Below are 19,505 nucleotides of genomic sequence, written 5' to 3'. Positions count from 1 at the left end.
TCTCTAGATATGCTATAAGAGCTTCTGATACAACATGGTTAGTTAATAATAATAATGATGGGGGGCAGATATTTGTGTATTTCTGTATTTGTATTCATTTGAAATCCTCCTTGTATTTTTTCTTAGATTCAACCATCCCTGTGGAAAGTGACACAGATGATGAAGGAGCACCTCGAATTAGTTTGGCTGAGATGCTTGAAGACCTTCACATTTCCCAAGATGCGACTGGTGAAGAAGGTGCATCAATGATGACATAATGAGATCATGTTGTAGACTGTTTCCACATCTGTGGACTTCAGGGAGTTGGACAAAATAATCTTTTCTGTCTATTCCATCTGTGCCTCCATATTGAAAGAGGAGAAATTTAGTTTTAAACCTAAATAAATACAGGTATTTTTATTTCTCAAAGCACTAAAAAAAGACTTTTAAGTTGAAGATAACAAAAGAATATGGAGAATATAATTATTATTGATATTTAGGCCATTTCTGAGCTTGTTGAATTTTGTCACTTTTTTTTTTTTTAATATGAGGCACGGTAGCATTTTCACATACTGTAGTGCTGGATTTGGAACTTAAAAGTTGTGATTCCTTGGACCTTAACTAGATCTTCAAGTGTAAAATAAGCTTTTACATTCTTTTTGCATTGATTGTTTTGTCAAAGAGCATATGAAGAATAAGTTTTAATATGAACTGTTGTTGACTTTGATCATTTTTATGTCCTTGGAGTAGAGAAATTAGGGTCCAGTTCATTACTAGACATTCAGCAGGGGAGTTAATCTTTTTTTAATTTCTTCATAAAGTTAATATCTTCAAAAGCTGTTAAACTTAGATTTATTTTGATTTTTATTGCAGTAGAATAAACTGTATTTAAAATATTTGTGGATTTTGAGCAGCAGTCTCATTATTTAAAGGCGAAATAAAATTTGTGTTTTGTTATTTTTGCCTGTGCCAGAAGCTTAGGGCATTGGCTGCCAAAGTCATAAAAATGTCTTCTTACCTTTTCAAGGATTTTCTTTTCTAATTGTGACTTAGAAATTGCGAAGAAAAGAATTTGTTCTCCATAAATTTCTATCATTGAACACATCACCATCCAAAAAATAACAGATCCCAGCATATAGATGATGAAGTAATAAAAATGAGCTACATGCTTTTAACACCGTGAATCAGATTCGAATGAGGAATGCCTTCTACATCCTTCAAAGAAAAACCTTAGCTTAGGTTTCAGAGTTTTCTGAGAATGAAGTATTACATTCTTACTTTTGTACATAAGATCAGACTTGGTAATTATGCCAGAATGAAGAGCTAATTCATCAGTTCTATGTATATCCCTAAATAGAGAGATTGAGCAGTGCTTTATGGAACATTTTCTTTTAAGATTGGATTCCCTTTTTGTAAAATTATGAATAAAAGTCCTGAAGCTTCTAAAGTGTCCCCTTTTCTCTTTACGTAGAAGTTGTACAACTAAAAGCCATATCCTTGTATGCTTCATGATAGCCTGGTAGGGGTGGCTTGTCCTAGTTCTTCAAAGGTGAGCATGACCACAGCAAGTTCACACTTGTAATCTGTGTTTACCTCTTGTATGTAAACATTTTTAAAAGCATGGAAATTAGACATCCACTGTTTTTTGGGTGCCATGAAGTGATTGCATTGGTGTCATGTTTAAATGACATGGTATCTTTTGCAATTTTCTGAAGTGTAATCATGTTCTTTAAGTTCTTATCATATATGATTTTTCCACTGAAAAATGTAGTTTCCCACTAATCCTATTTGGTCTTATTTTTGATGTTTTGTTTGTGTGAGTAATAAAATCCATTGGTTGGAAGAAGGCTGTGATAAGACGAAGGAATGTAGCTCAGAGAAAAGCTGCCAGCCAAGAAGTTGCACAGTTATATGACCTTGATAATTCTAGTATTTAGAGTTTGGTTCCCAGGTTTGCAGATCCTGAAATTCTTTATTGATGTTTCAGAGTTGATATGCTTTGGGGAGGCTGCTATTAATCAAATTCATGAGATGCTGATTTATAACCAAATATATAAATATGACTAATTTATAAGTCAATATAATCATTATTTTCCTTTGTAGCCAGGTCTGCACTTGCAGCTGCTGTTTTATAGTCGGAAGTCATTTAATGAACAAGAAAACAGGAGAAAAAGAGTTGCTTGTATAATTCAGCATAAAGCTGACTGTTTAATAGCATCAAGCTAATTGCTTGCCACAGCAAATCCCTAGAATTCCAGGCTGTGTGCTGAGATATGCCTCCCACATTTTACCTCATTTGCTTTCTTTAATTAATTTTTTCCAGAACTATTTGAGTTGCAGACATAATGCCCCTCTATACCTGAAATATTTTAGCACCCCCCTTAACAAAAAATGGAATTCTCTTTCATAATAATAGTGCAGTTACCAAAATCAAAGAATTTGCATTGATACAATGGTATTATCTAATTGATGGGCCATATCGAGATTTTCTCAGTTGTCCCATTATTGTCCTTTATAGAAAAAATAATCTAGTGTTGCATTCAGTTCTTGTATCTTAGTCTCCTTTAATCTGAGCCAGTTCCTAAGTATTTTATGAAGTTGACATTTTTGAAAAGTAGAAGGCAGTTATTTTTGTAGAGTGACCTTCAGTTTGGGTTTGATGTTTTCTCATAATTAGATTTAGGTTATGCACTTTTGACAGGACTATCCCAGAAGTGATGCTAAATTTTCAGTGCTTCATGTAAGAAAACATATGCTGTCGGTTAGTACAGATATTCCCAAACTTCCTTGAGCTGTTAGTTGACTTTCCATTATGAGGAAGAGATTTACCTTTATTCCTCATTTATTTACTTACTCATTTGTTTTTCATATCACTAGGTTTTAAACCATTACTATCAGTTTTATTTGAGTTTTTAATAAATTTGCAGACAGTAAAATTTATAGGATAAAGAGGTGGTGTGGCCATATGATAAGTGATCTGAGTCAGGTTGATTGGAGAACCTAGTAGGACTGAATTGCTGCATCAGTCCCCAATATCAGAAATTAGAGCTGCAAAATATGTTGTAAAATGATCAAAAGGAGTTTTCTTATAATTTTGTAAAGTGGGAACCCAAGTCCCAAATTCTTTTAAACAATAATTTTAGCCTTAATTAAAATATCCACCAGATGGCACCAATGCATGGTAAGTACTTCAGAAAATCAGAGGTGTTATTCTCGTGCTTATCTTAAAATCTGTTAGGGTAAAAATGCATTGACAATGTAATTAAGGAGATAGTTCTGGCTCCCTACTGATCAGTCTGTAAGAAACCCTTTTAGAGGCTCCAGGTTGGGTGAGGTGTCTGTCTTCTGTGGTCTGATAATTAATAGAACTTACCCTTTTGCTCTGTAATTATTACTTGAGTCTGTTTCTATCACTGAGGCAGAGATTAGGATGTTTTCATCCTCACTAGGCCTTGAATACACAGTGTGGCTTCTGTTTATTTTGCAAGTAATTATTAGTTTATGAGTTAAAGTCAGTTTGGGGGACAGTAAAATCTAAAATGTATATTCAAGTCTTATAAAACCTACAGGTTTAGGAAAATAATGGAAATAAATATTTTATTGCTTTATTTCATATATTGTGTTATAATGAAATATATAGCCAGTATTATCCACTCCATTCATGTATGGACTAATCTTCAAATCCCATTTCCTTTTTGAAAACAGCCTAGAGATAACAATCCTTAAAAATAAATTTATTTATGAATTAATATATCCAAGGATCATGGAGTCGACTTCCAAGCAACAGCCTAGACTCCAAATATGAAACTTGGTATCATTTTTCCTGAATAGCACTAATAAGACTCAGACTCTCTGATGTCAGAATATCCTAAAAAGATTTTGATAAGCACCCTCTCTTTTATATTCTTAGAGATGATATCTTTTCTGGATTATTGGTGCATTGAGAGGCCCAGTAAGGCAACAACCTTTCCATCCCTGGAAAATATATCTCCAGAACTTTCTTATTGCTGTTCACCTGTGGCAGGTATTAAGTATGCTTTTGCTGTTGAATCTGCTTTTTAAAAACAGCTCAATGCTCAAATTTCCCAAAGTATAATTAGTGAAACAGTAGCCCTTCAAGAAACTGCCTGGAAAAAATATGTCTTCTTTGTGAAGCAAACTGTTTCTCTCTTAACAGCTAACTTTATTACCTAATAAGTATTTGGACTTTTTTTTTTTTTTAATCTCAAAAGTGTGTCATGGCTTGAGGTCTTAAAAGGAACTTCCTACCTCTTAAGTGTCTCCATCCAGGTATCATAGTATCTTAAATTCTATCAATAGAGTATGAGACCTTTGATTCTATTTTTTTGGGGGTCGGGGGGAGTATTGTTAGAGATAAACATTCCTAGGAAGTTAACACATTAAATTGACAGACGCATATCAGAGACTCAGTTTTGCGCAAAACTCTGAAGAAGTGTGGCTAGAGCCTCCTAGCCAACTAACTCTCCTTTCCTATTTTCCTTCTTTCTTTACTTATTTTCTTTCTCCTTCCTTCTTTGGCTTGCTAATAACTGCAATACAGGTAATAGCAATAGCAAATATCAACAAAAAATTTAAAAGAACAAAACATTTTAATTTGATACCTACTGCCAGTTTTCATTAAGCTCTTTGCTAGGTTTTCCATTTGACCTTTTGTGATTTTACAGTAAATCTATTACTCATCCAACAGTGCTGCATTGCTTCTTTTTAATCTTGTACTTACTTAGTATAGAGACCTGAGCTGGAACTCGGAAAAGGCAAAGCTACAAGTGGATCACTGGGTTGGGGAGGCTGGGGAGATGGCTTGTCTTTGAGGTTAATTGAGCATACGGGTGAACATACAGAGGTGAGGGGCAGTAGAAACAGTAGGGAAACGGCTAGGGCAAAATGAGTGTGTGTTGTTGGAGCACCTGCTCAGGGTTGGGCACTGGGCAAACAGGCTAAGTACTTCACTGACTCCTTCCTGATTTCTGAATTCAGAATTTAAAATTAAGACAGTAAATAGGAGTTTTAAAATCTCAGCTATGAATTGTTCCATAGGCCTTAGCATGTCTTTTCTACTCTCTGCATGCAATTATTCAAGTTGTAATTTTGGAAATTTAAAAGCCTGACATAAAGATAGTTTGCTTTACATTCCCCTCACTACATACAAAAAGGGACATGCATCATATAGAAAAGAAGGGTGAGGATGATCTGTTGCAAACACTTCCACAAAATATTCTCATGAAGTATAGAGTAGGCATTAAGGAGTAAGGCACTTTGAATGATAAACAGTCAACTATAGGAATTTGTCACCAAAGGCACTCAGATGGAAAGCACCTGACAAATGAAATTTGGAGATGGCTAAGTAAAATCAGTGAATCACAGTGGTTTTCCCAGTGGTCAAACTCAACCAGTATTACGAAAACTGCTTTGCTGTGAAACCTTAGGAAGCGCAGTTTACTCTTAATATCTTACATGCCCACCTCACCAGGGATTGTGAAGATCATAGGCGATGATGAATGGAAAAGCATCTTTTTTTTTTTTTTGTAATTTTTATTTTGAAATAAATTCAAACTTACAGTAACAGTTGCAAAAATAATATAAACCCCATTCACAGAAGTCCAGCATACCCAAACCCCCCTCCACTGATACCCCAGTCTAACAACTTTAATATTTTGTCACTTTACCATTTCTTTCTTTCCCTCCCTCCCTCCCTCCCTATCATCTATTGCTCTGTCTTCTGAACATATGAGAACAAGTTGCACACATCCTTGAACAAATAATATAATTCACATATACATTTCCTATGAACAAGAATATTCATTTATGTAATCGCACTAAGTGTAGTTAAGTTCAAGAAATTTAACATTGATATAAAGCTTACGTTCTATATTTCATTTTTTTTCTTATGTCCCAATTGTGTCCTTTTGAGCGTTTTCTCCTCTGTTCTTAGATCTTATCCAGGATCATCTATGGCATTTAATTCTCATCTATTTAGACTGTCTTTTTTTTTTTTTTCCAGTTATGGAAATATATATACAGCATGAATTTTCCCATTCCAACCCCTCCCAAGCATTCCATTTAGTAGGATTAATCACATTCACAATGTTGCAATGCCATCACCTTCCCACCAACCATTACTAGAAATTTCCCTTCACCTCAAACAGAAACCCTACACTCATTTCTTATTAACTTCCCATTGCCCCTTCCCTCATTTCTCATAACCCATACTCGACTTTTCATCTCTATGATTGGAAAAGTATCTTGAAAACTGTGAAACTGATTTCATTTAAGATACTGTAGTTACTAATTTTTTTCTGGTTCCTATGCAAAGAGTTTAAACAAACCACATTTTTCCTTACTATCCTTAATAATTTTTAAGAATTAATAGAAATATGATCTGGTCAAAGACAAATATTAAGTAGCAGTGCCGCAGCTGGAATGCAGGCATCCTGATTCATAATCTGGGGTGCTTCTCCAGGGTGTTCTGGTCACCTGCATACAGTGCTACTTGAGGCCTCAGTTCCTCTTTAATTTCTCATAACTAGCCTGTTGCTCAGTGGAGTTGCTATTTTTCTCCTCTAAGTGATCAAGGGATACGACCTACTGACTTTAATATATCTACACAACTTTCTACTGGTCATGGATTTTTTCTTGCCATTTGGGTTCTGGTATCTGGGTCCCAGCCTTTGTCCTTTAGGTTAGTAGGTGGCTACAGATAAGAAAGTCCTTTAATTTACGTTTATACCCAAGTGTTCAGAACAGCCTCAGTGTCTCTAGGAAAAACTCTGTTCTCTAGTGGCCTCAGGACCTGGGGAAATTATAGCAGGAAATCCCTGCCAGGGGTAACCACAGATAGCCAACCACACTCTAGAGGCTCAGGTGATTCTAGGTCCTCTCTGAAGTACCAGATTTCTGCATGTGGGTTTTGGCTCAACTTATCAGACTTAAGATTCCAGGGCCCACTGAGAACAGTCCAGAACTCCCCTGAGGGAGTCCTAGAACTGGCCACTGTCCTAGGGCATCTTCTAGACTGAGTTGGATGGGCCATAAGCAGACATTGATTTAGAGCTGCAGTTGTCAGAAGCTTTCTGCTCCCCACTTATGCCCCTGGGATTCCTCCAGGGCATTATCTGGTATGCCTGGACCTTCTGTGATAGAGGACTGCTGTCCTTTAGCTCTGTCTGCCAGAGGGACCCTAGCAGCCCTGAGCCCACTCTACTCTGAGGCTAAGAGTGGAGAAAAATGTACTTAGTGATGACTGTTCCTCATAGAGGCCTAATTGTGAAGTCAATTTACTTCTCATCATTCTAAATTCTCTTGAAATACTGCTTCCTATTTCATGGCCAAGCTCAAATGTCTCACTTTTCCCCTGTGGGCTCCCAACTTGAATAAATTACTCCATAAGTGCTATCTGTGTGCCTATAGCACTATATTCATTCCTCTAGTAAATCTTTTAACACACAAGCATCTAAAATATGCCTGCAGCATGTGCTTTAAAGGGAGCTATAATCTAGAGAGTAAAGACTCATTTATCTCACATATTTGCAGGGCTTTGCATCATGATTGGAACAATCCATGGCTAATGATTTAACTTCTCTTAAAGGATAGTAAGATGGAGATAAAGGACAATAGTAATCTTTTCTTACTTACTTCAACAAATTTAGTCAGATCCTACTAATGTTACAAAGATCCTACTAAGCCCCAAAGATGCACATAGTTCCTGTCTTCAGAGAACTTGAAGTCTGCTCCACTTTCATTCTCTGGTTTCCCAGTTCATTTCTGCTGCTCCTGATATATCAAGTGCTGCTTCAAGTGGTGATAAACTGAGTCAGCACATTCCTCCTTGCTCACCCAGGACAGTGGGACAGGTGATCCCATAGAAAGGTGCTGCTGGTGGTTGTGGTAGAAGCAGCAGACAACATGGCAGAAATGTGCCCTCCTAACTGTAACCATGATGATTGTAGTGTGTTCAATCATCACCTACTACCCAGCATTGTTACTTAGTTTTCCTCAAGGGGAAATCTAGGTGAGCCCAGTGGTGGGCTTGTGCATCTGGTTAATGACCGATTGGGTCCTGGGAGCCTAGGCTAGATCTCCTGGGTTTGGTGTCCAGGATGGGTGGAAGCAGAGAGTGAGAAGGTGGGGGTTTAAGCCAGAGAAGTCAAGTCTGTTTCAGATCCGAAGGGCAAGCATGGGATGGGCAATGGGGGACAAAATTAAGGTGCAGTATTGGATAGGAAATGAAGCTGGAAGTGGTGGGAATGGAGCTAGAAGGTTAAGAGTTACGTGGTGAAAGTGTTCAGGACATTCCTGGTGAAGAGAATTGGGATTCCCAGGGTTCTCTGTCCTGTGTTACTTGGCGTGCTTCAAGGTACAGGGTTGGGTCAAACAATGGTGCATAGTTCTGTGGTTGCAAAAAAGAATCTTGAATGTAGTCCCTATTCTTTAAGGAACCAATAGCCCATCTGTGAGAGAAGAATCACACTTAAACAGAGAAAAATGGAGTAAGAGGATACTTAATTTAATTAGGGACTAGAGGATTAGAGTATGCGTCATTGTGAGCTGAGGTCATGGGAAGACATTTTAGCTCTTGAAGCACAAGGCAGGGCTTGAAGAGCCTGGCTCAATCACAGCCAATAATCCACATCACATAGTCCTCTCCCATGACCACAATTAACAGATTTAAGATAAGGACAATGGTAGAAAGCTGTGTAGAATGTACAGCTTTACTCAGTTAAAATTTCTCCTGCTGAATGTTTTATGATGAAATCTCATTTATTATGGAAGTATTACTGGCTCTCATATTTGAGCCATGGGAAAGCCTAGAGCTCCCCAAACCCTTTGTTTGGGAGAGAAAAAAAAAAGAATAGTGTAAGAAATGGCCAGATGTGAGCACAGCATTTCACCACATTTGGATGGTATGGATTGATCTGCCTTTCTGAGTGGGAGAGCTTCCCAGCTCAGCTAGGGCCTTACTCACCTTGTCTGTCTGTGACAGCCCTTTCTGTGGCGTGTTTTTCTGATGACTTGGTTGAAAAGATGGTCAGTTGCTTGCCACCAAGACCTGTGCAGGCACATAACTCTTCGTACCGAATGGGAGACCCATATCTCCTAGTGTCTCTCCCAGAAAACACACACACACTTTCCCAGGTTCTGCACATTTCACACTTATGTTTGTTAGGAAGCGTGGAATCTAGTTTCTCTGAGGCATGGAATAAGATGTTCTCATTAATTACTGACTTTCCTATCCTTTCTTGCAATGAGGAGAGAGCTGGATAATAAAACCTGTGATTTATTGAGGCTGGCTCCATTAAGAACTGACAGGGTGATGATTTGATTCCAGTAATGCTTTACTTCTTACTCTGCATTTTGACATTTCCTTCCAGCTGTGCCCCTGCCGTAAGTAACTGTTAATCACTAATTTTACAGTCTCTTCAAGACTATAAAACAGTACTTGTCACCTAAAATCTTAATGGAATTACCTTTGTCACCACAAAATTTTGAAGATTTTCAATGTCTTACCTGATTTTCTATCAAATGGTTAAAAAGTCTAGACAACGTACCAGTTCACTTTTTGACTGACTAATTCACTTTTACAAAGGTCTCAAGGAGACCCTGCAGTTGGCTATAAAGTGATGGGTTCATTGATGGATCATTGATCATCACATTCAGGAGAAAAATTCTTCTGATCTTAATCTTGACATTAATTGGGCTTGCTTGAGGTGCTGGATTATTTCAATCTAATGGACCCCCGTGGTCTGTGCCAATAAAAGCTAATCAGTGGTTTTATGTTGATCATTGAAAACTTAAAGGTAAGAGTTTGGCCCTTTTTTTTTTATTTTATTTTTTTATTTTTTTTGGTACCTACATCATGTTGTTGCATTTTATGTATTCCTTAGTGAAATAGGGAATGATGAGTGAATAGAAATACATTATAAAAGATATAGTTTGAAACTGGGAAGGAGCAACCTTGGCTCTGGGAGAATCCACCCTCCAACTTGTCCTTGTAGGATTAGGACTTTCATTTCTCCGTCATCCAGCTTCAGCCCTTCTGCCCTTGCTCATAATCAGGATTCCTTCTGGAACTGGAGTAAGAGGAAAGAAACAGGATTTTCCTTAAAGCCCCAGCTCCAACTTCTACCCTCTATGTAGCTATATAGTACGGTAATTAGGAGCATGGACTGAGATCAGACAAGTCATACCCTGACTCTACCCTCTATCAGGTCTGAGTTCTTGGTGTGTCCATTTGTAAAATGGAGATAAGTTAATAGTGCCTACCTCTTAGAGTTGTGAGGGTTAAATAGAACAATGCATGGAAAATGTATAGTCCTAGACTGATGCATAATAGACACCAAGGAAGCTCTTAGCTGTAGTTATCATTATTTACCATTAAAAACAAAACCACCACAAAACCACTGGGCTTGGCTGAGATTTGGCGTGTTATCTTCTCCAGCCACGTGCCCTGTGGGCCTCTCTATGGTACTGCCCCCTCCCACGTTGGCTCCCCAAATCAATACGGCCTGTTTGAAAACTAATAAACAAATATTGACAGTGAATAAAACCAACAGCCACAGCCAGGTTCCAACCTACTAAAGGCACTGGTACTGCTGAGGATGGGGCTTCTCAGAGATGCCCCGGAAGGGAGGACAATAAGGAGAGGAGCCACGTCAACAGTCTCCTCTACTTTGTGAGCTGATCATTTGTGTTTTACTTCCCTAGGTTGCTCAAAGCAGATACCATGAAATGGTTTGGCTTAAACAATGGGAATCTATTAGTTTACAAGCTTACAGTTTTGAAGCTGTGAAAATGTCCAGATCAAGGCATCATCAAGGTGATGTGTTCTCCCTAAAGACTGGCTGTCCAATCCTTGGCTCCTCTGCCACATGGCAAAGCACATGGTGGCATCTGCTGGGTCCCTTCTTGGTCTCCTTGCTTTCAGCTTCTTGCTTCTGTGGCTTTTTCTCTGTGTCTGTTTTCATTCTGTTTATAAAGGACTCCAGTAATAGGATTAAGTAACAACCTGAATGAAATGGGTCACACCTTAACTGAAGGGCCTCCTCAGAAGATCCTACTTACAATGGGTTCACACCCGCAGGAATGGATTAGATTTAAGAACATGTTTTTCTGGGGTTCATACAGCTTCAACCCACCACACTCCCCCAACTACTTTCAATTGCTCAAGACTAGTTTAGGCTTTTCAGAAAATGTACATTTGTTTTTCTGGGTTTCGTCAAGTTCTGCATGAAGAAAATGATCTATCTCAAGTGGCTAAAAAAATCCAATTAAGTATGTTATGATTAATATAAATTAATTTAAATAATACAAATAATTTATATAATATAAATTAACATAAATAGTGTGTTTTCAAATAGCCCATGAGTTTAGTAATATTTTTTTCCATCCCATAAGCATGTTGACCTTTGTGGAGTGAAAGGGTGCTATGGAAATGGTGTGAGCTTTAGGATCAGACTGATGTGAGCCCAACTCCCAGCTGGGCAGTTGCAGGCTGTACAAGCTTAGGTCAAGTTCTTAAGCTCACTGCCCCCAGATTTCTGATGTCTAAAGTGGGGATAACACCTATCTCCCAAGGAGGTAGAAAGGATTAAATGGTATGATGTATAGGAAAGCTCCTAGGATGTCATAGACTTTGAACAAGGGTAGTTTTAATTTTTGAAGTCATTACTTCAATTATTTCACTTTCTTTCACATTATTAGAACTGTTTAATTATTCAGGACTTAGAGGTACAGTTTATGGGTCATCGGAGCCCTTTGCTAATGGCTCTGTCTCTTGCTGACTTTTAAAATTGCAGTATAACTATATATTCAACATCAATAGTGCTGAATGTCTGTTAAAATGGCTTTATGAGGGAAAAGTTTGAAACTATTAAAGTTCTTTAAGTTTATTTTATCTATGGACACATTTTTACAAGTTTCTAGTTTTCTAAATTTTAAGATTGATTTTTTTCTGATTATGCAGTAATTGCAAAAATGTGAAGATAGGAATAAAATCACTCATAATCTCACTGTGAAACAGTCTTCATGGGAGAGGCGGCTCTTCTACCTGATCATCTTCCACCACATTATCCTAGTTTGTCAGAATTGCCCTGAGAGAATGGAGCACAAGACAGGTAAATACTGATTGTTTAGAAATTTTTAAAAACCACCCATTAACCACTGTTGACCATTTTGGTGTATTTCCTGCCCATCTTATGTACTCTTTACAAAATTGGAGTCATGATGTATAAAAACTCTTTGTAATTTGCTTTTTTGCACTTCACATTATTATCTTTCCTTCTCCTTGGGAAAACTAAGAAACTTGCTTAAGTGGTTGTACTCCTTATATGGAGGTGTTTTATTTATTACTAATTGGGTGTGTCAGGCATTTGGTTTTATTTTCCTATTATAAATATCACTATAATAAACATAATTTTACACAAATCTTGGAGATCTTCTCTGATTAATTCCCTAGAACAAATCCCTAGAAGTGAAATTACTAAGTCAAAGGGTATATGCATTTGAGAAATATTGCTGGCCTGCCCCCAAGAAAAGTTTTACCAATTTGCTACTCCCACAGCAGTGTATTTGGGCAGCAGTGATCAAATCATTGACCCAATGGAGTCACTTTATTTTATAGCTTTTGCCTTTTAGACTAAGGAAATGACTGAGCATTGAGTGTAAGTGAGCTCTATGACTTCAATTTAAATTCTTAGCCTGGCCTTCAAGATCTCCCATATTTTCTCCTAGATAACCTTGCTTTCCTTTGCTTTAAATATATTCCTGTATAAAATCCTGTACTTTAGATTTTTCCTCAGTTCTAGCCATACTGTTTCATTCAGTGTTTCCTATAAACCTTCCAAGGGTACCATCTCCAGGCTTTTGCTATGTCTCTCTGAAAATGTTTTCCTCATCTTTTCTCATCTCTGAATCTCATGTCCCAGTTCATGTGCAAAGCCTTTCCTGATTGTCCAACTTAGTCAACTGTGCCCCTCTGAAATCTCTCCACCCTCCATTATTTTTCTCACTCATTTGCCCCTCATCACATGCTGCCTTCTATTGTGAATTTTCTTATGTATGCCTGCGAAGGGCTTGGAAAGTACAGCATTACACTTACTTATCCCTTATATTACCCATAAAATATATAGACATCGCTTTGCCTCCATAACTTATGGTAATACACATATGAATGCATAATATATACAATAATGGATTGTATAAAACTACAAATAAGGGATCATAATGAAATACTAAATCACCTTTTGGGTAGCTGCTCTACTGGATCAAACTCTCTCCATTGTTCTAGTCACCAACAGAAAGCATGTATCCCTGTCAGACCTACCCCAGACATACAGGAGGTCCATATTTCAACCTCCTTGAATCTTAACTTATGTGCGACATGTATCTAAATTATAAAATGAGAGGGACTCTTTTTCCACATAGCACTTAAGAAATAACTAGATCTCAATTCTAAATTATCAAATTATTACATGAATTATCTGACCAATGTCTGGAATCAGGAATCAAAATCAATTTGACAAAAGATACATATTCACTGCAACAAGAAACCCAAATATCAGCATCTTTTTTTTAAATGAAATTTTATTGAGAGATATTCATATACCATAGAAACCATCTGAAGTATACAACCACTGGCTCACAGTATCATCACATAGTTGTGCATACATCCCCATGATCAAATTTAGAACAGAAAAGAAATCAAAATCAAAATCCTCCCATACCCCTTATACTACTACCCTCCCCCCATTATTGACCCATAGTATTGGCGTGGTACATTTGTTACTGTTAATATCAGCATCTTAAAAAATATTTAACCTGAATGATATAGGAAATCCGGATATTTTAATGATTAGAAATGATAAATCTTAAGAAAAACTGAGATTGTACAAATGTTCAGTAAGCCACATCATATAAATAGCTACATAATGCAAACACACCACACGAAGCTGAAAATTCTATAATTTCATGTTGCGTTGAGATTCACTAAGTGCTTCATCAATGATTTAAAATGATTTAGTTAACAGTCCCGGCAATCTTAGAAGACAGGTACATAGAAGATAGTTAAAACAGGCATTCACATAATACTTCAGCACAGTTTATAGAATCCATTGTCCCACTGGACTATCACGATCACACTTCAGATAGGGATTAATTGTAGAAAAGAAGAATCGGAGACCTGGGAGGTTAAAAACTTGGATAAAGCACACACCAGTAAGTGGGGTTCCTGAGTTTCACTCCTAATCAAGTGCCGTCAGCTATTACTCAGCTGTTACTGGCACTTCTATTGCCTATTGGGGGTAGGCTTCACATTTCTCTGCCTCAGGGTCTTTACACTTGCAGCTTCCTCTGCCTGGAACTGCTCATCTCGAAGATACCCACTTGGCTAGCTCGTCACCTCCTTCAGTTCTCTAATCAAATGTCACTTTATTTGTGAGTTCTTCCTGACTGTTTAAAATACCAATGAGCACTCCCACCCTAAACACACCTTTTTCCTTTTTTATTTTCCCTCAAAGCACTTATCATCATCTGACATATATTTTACTTGCTAACACTAACCTGTAAGCACAAGGAATGGAATTTTCTGTCCGCTGCTGTACCCCAGACCTAGACCAGTGGCTGGCCCCTAGAAGGCACTTAATAAATATTTGTAGAATAAATTCAAGTGAAAAAATAAGTCCATGTATTTTCAAGTTTTAATTTATAGCAAAACAATTGGATTATGTGGCAGAGTAGTATGAATGACCTGATTTCTAGTTCTGAGTTCTTCATTCATTTACTCATTCATCTTGTTTTGTTTTACTTCATCTCTCTTATTGCCGCCTGCAACTTTATTATATATTTACTCATTTACTTGTTTATTGTCTGCTTTTTTCCCTCAATATAATATAATCTGTAAGAGGGCAGGGACATTGTCTTCCTTGAAAAGTGTTGTATCCAACATTGAGAACTTGTCAGGCACATAATCAGTGTTCAGGAAATATCTCTTTAAGATAATGCATTAATGAGATGTATGCGCTTAAGAAACATTTGTTGAGCACATACTGTTTGCCCGGCACAATATCTGTCTTTAGTCTCATGAGAGAGAAAATCAAGTAAACAGGGAATTGCAGCCCAAGATAAGATTTGCCATGGAAGGGATAATGTAGAGATTCCTAATCCAGCGGTGAGGGGTCAAGGAGAGCTTTCCAGGTGGGATTACCCTGAGCCAAGCCTGAAGGGTGATAACATATGCAAAGGCATCACGCCAAGGGAGGACGTGGCAAAGTTTGAAAGTGCCAATACTTTGATATGGTGGAGACCAGGGCCCTTGAGTTTGGAAGAGAAGGGGCAGGAGAGGAAGCTGGGGCGCTGAGGAGCTTGTGAGATATACTGAGTTTGAGCTGTTGGATTATATTCTGAGGTCAATGAAGGATTTTAAGCAGGGATTTGACAGGAGCATATTCTTTTTATCATCCCACTGTGAACATTTCAGAGGAAGGACAAGACACCAAAAATCAATCCTCAGATCTACAAAGTCAGCAAATTGTAGGTTTGACACACCCACTGAGGTTTCAGTTTCAGTTCATTAAGAACAGGTGTGAAATGTGACTGTACTCCCCAGTTAAACTTCTGGCCTGGTTGGTGCAGAAACCCAATTACAGGTCCAGCCTTTAGCAAGTGGAAGCTGGAATGTCCCACGGCTCTGTCCCTCCAGGCCTCCACAGTCCTCCCCACCACCAGGACATGTCTTTCTGACAATTTATGGGTGTCTTTGAAATGCCTGTGAGGTGCTTTCTCCCTAGTGTAAAGGTGGGAATTAAGTAAAACTGTGAAAAATCTGATTATTTTGATAAGTGAGCATTTCATAATCTAAATAACTCCAGAGGGTAGCAGGAAGATAGAAGCACTCCTTTCACACTTCAATCAGGCACACAATTTTAAAAAATACGTGAAAGGCCTCAAGCAAGAAACAAACAGGAGACTTTTTTAAACAGTAGCGTAAATAAGCAGAAAATCAAATCAAAGCAATAACATGAATCAACCTTGACCAACTTTTCTGCTTCTTGAGACTCTATGCCAATTTGTGTCAGCAAGAGCAACTTACACCTGAGTGTAATAGGGTGAGAAACAATAGGAAGTCTGTGAATGTATGATTGGGCCACAGGGATCTGTGCCTCTGGGGAAAACTTCCCAGCAACAGGAAGAGAAAAAACTTGGTGAGAGCAATCATCCATTCATTCAGCTCATGTTTAGTTGGACCTACATGTAAAAAGTACTATGTTAACTATTTACCTACAGTAATCAAGACTGTATGGTATTGGTGGAGGGATCGGCACATAGATTAATGAAATAGCATAGAGAACCCAGAAATAGATCCACACAAATATGTCCAGCTGATTTTTGACATAGAGGCAAAACAATTCAATTGAGAAAGAATAGTCTTTTCAACAAATGGTGCTGAAGCAGTTGTGCATCCTTAGGCAAAAAATAAGCCTCGACCTAACCCTCATACGTTATATAAAAATTAATTAAAAATGAATCATGGATTTAAATGTGAAACTATAAAACTTTTGAGAGAAAATATAGAAGAAAACCTTCTAGAGCAACAACTAGCTGAAGAGTTCTTAGGCGTGACACCAAAAGCACAATCCATAGAAAGAAAACTTGATAAATGAACGGCATCAAAATTTAAAAAATTTTTACTGCAAAAGACCCTGTTAAGAGCATGAAAAGACAAGCTACAGACTGAGCAAAGACATTTGCAAATCACATACTTGGCAAAGGACTAGGATCTAGATTATACAAAGAACTCTTAAACTCAACAGCAAAAAAAAAAAAAAAAAAAAAAAAAAATCCAATTAAAATATGGGCAAAAGACATGAATGGATATTTCATCAAAGAGGAGATATGGATGGCAAATAAGTGCATCAAAAGATGTTCAACATCATTAGCTATTAGGAAAATGTGAATTAAAACCATGAGATATGACTATATACCTATCAGAATAGCTGACATTAAAAAAATCAAATGCTGGCAATCAAGTACAGAGACTGGATCACTTATTCATTACCGGTGGGAATGTATAATGGTACCACCACACTGGAAAAATAATTTGGCAGTTTTTTATAAAACTAAACATACCGCTTACTATAATGACCCAGAATTGCACTCTTGAGCATTTATTCAAGAGAAACAAAAACTTACATTTACACAAAAACCTATACATGAGTGTTTATAGCAGTTTTATTTTTAAAAGCCAAAAACTGGAAACAACCAGCTCTTAGCACATCCATACCGTAGAATACTATGCAGTAATAAAAAGAAACAATCTATTCATACGTGCAACTATCTGAATGGATCTCAAGGGCATTATACTTAGTGAAAGAAAAAAAAGCCAATTTCAAAAGGTTACATACTATATGATTCCATTTATTTAACATGTTCAAAATGATGAAACTATAGAGATGGAGAGCAGATTAGTGGTTGCCAGGGGGTAGGAAAGGGAGAATGCAAATACAAAGGGACTTCTTTTGTGGTGCTGGAGCTGTTCTGTATCTTGATTGTGGCGATGGTTACATAAATACATACAGGGGTGAAAATGGCCATAGAAGTACACACACATTTGTACATTCACAAAATGTCAATTTCTTGTTTTGATATTGTATATAAGTCAGTTATATAAGATGTCACCACTGGAGGAAGTTGGGTGAAGGGTACAATGGCTCTGTGTACTACTACACAACCTCCTGTGAATCTATAATTATTTCAAAGTAAGAAAACACAAAACACTAAGTGGTGAGTAAAAATGCTAGTGAAAATGTTTACAAACATCTATATTTTATTAATAATTTGAATAAAGGCAATAATGATTATCTTAGTTTACCAGCTGCAATTACAAATACCAAAAATGGGTTGACTTAAACAATGGGAATTTACTGGCTCATAGTTTTGAGGCTAGAAGTCCAAAAATCAGATGTCAGCAAGGAAATGCTTTCTCTCTGAAGATGGGGCATTCTGGGTCCTTGGCTTTCCCTGTCACACAGTGATGCACATGGCAATGTCCTCTCCTTTCTCTGCTACGTTCATTTGACTTCTGGCTTCTTCCCAAGACTTTCTCTATGTCTGAATTTCAACCTGATGAACTTTAATCAGTTGAAGTAACATCTCCAAGGGTCCTAATTACAAATGAGTTCATATCCATAGGTCCAGGGGTTGGGGTCTGAACATGCCTTTTGTGGGAACATGATTTTAAACATGAAAAACAGAAGCGTGATATGAGGTTTTGCTGAACATTCTAGGCCAGTGAGAAGAAGTACTTGTTCTGTAGGTACTTAAGGGTAGTGAGAAGATACTTTGGTAAAGGACACATATTCTAAGGGGAGGTGAACATAAACAACTGCCTCCAATACCTGAGTCAAACAAATTGAATAATCCCAAGCAAAATGCGGCAGGAATTTAGAGGAAGGAGATTTTAATGTTAACTGGGTGACTGGGGAAAAAATTCTTGGAAGAAGTGATTTCTGAAGCAAACTTTGAAGGATGGGACAGGAAAGAGTAAGGAAGTTTACTTATATACGTGTTAGCTGTTTTTTGGCTAGTATTTTCTTCATCAACTTTTAATATCTCCCCCAAATGATTCTTTCATACCTTTAGCCTATTAAACTAGATGTGTTTATATATGCTAAAAATGCACCTTTTGGACTGGACTGAGATGTGCTTGTTTTGAAGCTCAAAGAGAGTTTAGAGTCACTTCATATTTCTTCAAAGGAAGGTTCTCATTGGAATAGGAGACTTTTACTTTAATTGCTCTGTCCCATTGCCATTTTCCGGAGGTACTAAGCTGAAGTCATATAGCTGGAACCCTGCCAAAATAAAAGAATTTTTCTTCCATCTTCATAGCTTTTTATCAGAAAGAACATGACAAGTGAATCTCAACTGAAAACCAAGTACTGCTGAGAATAAGGAATACAGCCCCAGGTAAGTACACAGCAAACCCTTTGCAGTTCATAGAGTCTCGATTCTGCATTTTCTTCCATTTACTTAAGTTTGGGCTCCAGCCCAGAGGAGCCAAATCCAAAGGAAAGCTAAGTGCCAGATATAAATAGACCCGAGCACAGACAATTTATTCCATCGTTTGTTATAATGAGCGTCTTATATTTCACTAGGTCTTGCCTTACCTTATTGGCAAGTGTTAACTTTTGTTATTTACCCTAATGAAGTTTTACTCTATCTAGGCAGACACTAATTCTTATACTTTAGGAGAAGGTTGAAACAGCTCTTTAAACTATGTGGAGTAAAGATATCCTTGCTGAGCAAACTGTTAGAGTGCATATTCAATTACAGAAAAAAATCCCAGAGAGTAGTATGAACAGAGCCCTTGTTCAACAACCTTATTTCACAGGGAGGGAAACTGAAACTAAAATAAAATGCTCCTTCTTCAGAGAATAAATGGGTTTCAAATGGTTCATTCATTCGTTTGTTCAATACTTTCTGAGCACCTATGAGCCAGGCATTGTTCTAGGTGCTGG

General features: G+C 37.4%; 1 protein-coding gene and 1 long non-coding RNA gene across 2 annotated transcripts in view; both read left to right on the top strand.

Moving 5' to 3' along the window:
- NMD3 (NMD3 ribosome export adaptor) overlaps window positions 1-1,422 on the top strand; it is a 42,109-nt gene extending 40,687 nt beyond the window's left edge. Inside the window, exon 16 of the mRNA XM_037841502.1 lies at window positions 127-1,422. Within this exon, the coding sequence (XP_037697430.1) occupies window positions 127-257 (131 nt within the window). The 3' untranslated portion in view covers window positions 258-1,422. The remainder of the gene's footprint in view (window positions 1-126) is intronic.
- Window positions 1,423-10,481: 9,059 nt separating this feature from the next.
- LOC119527343 lies at window positions 10,482-18,967 on the top strand. The gene is made up of 3 exons (XR_005215370.1): window positions 10,482-10,813; window positions 11,960-12,110; window positions 18,877-18,967. It is a non-coding gene; the product is annotated as an uncharacterized LOC119527343 (long non-coding RNA).
- Window positions 18,968-19,505: the final 538 nt, after the last annotated feature.

This window comes from Choloepus didactylus, chromosome 1 (assembly GCF_015220235.1).
Source record: "Choloepus didactylus isolate mChoDid1 chromosome 1, mChoDid1.pri, whole genome shotgun sequence".
Classification (NCBI taxonomy): domain Eukaryota; kingdom Metazoa; phylum Chordata; class Mammalia; order Pilosa; family Megalonychidae; genus Choloepus; species Choloepus didactylus.
Note: the sequence above shows the minus strand (reverse complement) of the source record. Positions and strands in the feature narration are given on the sequence as shown.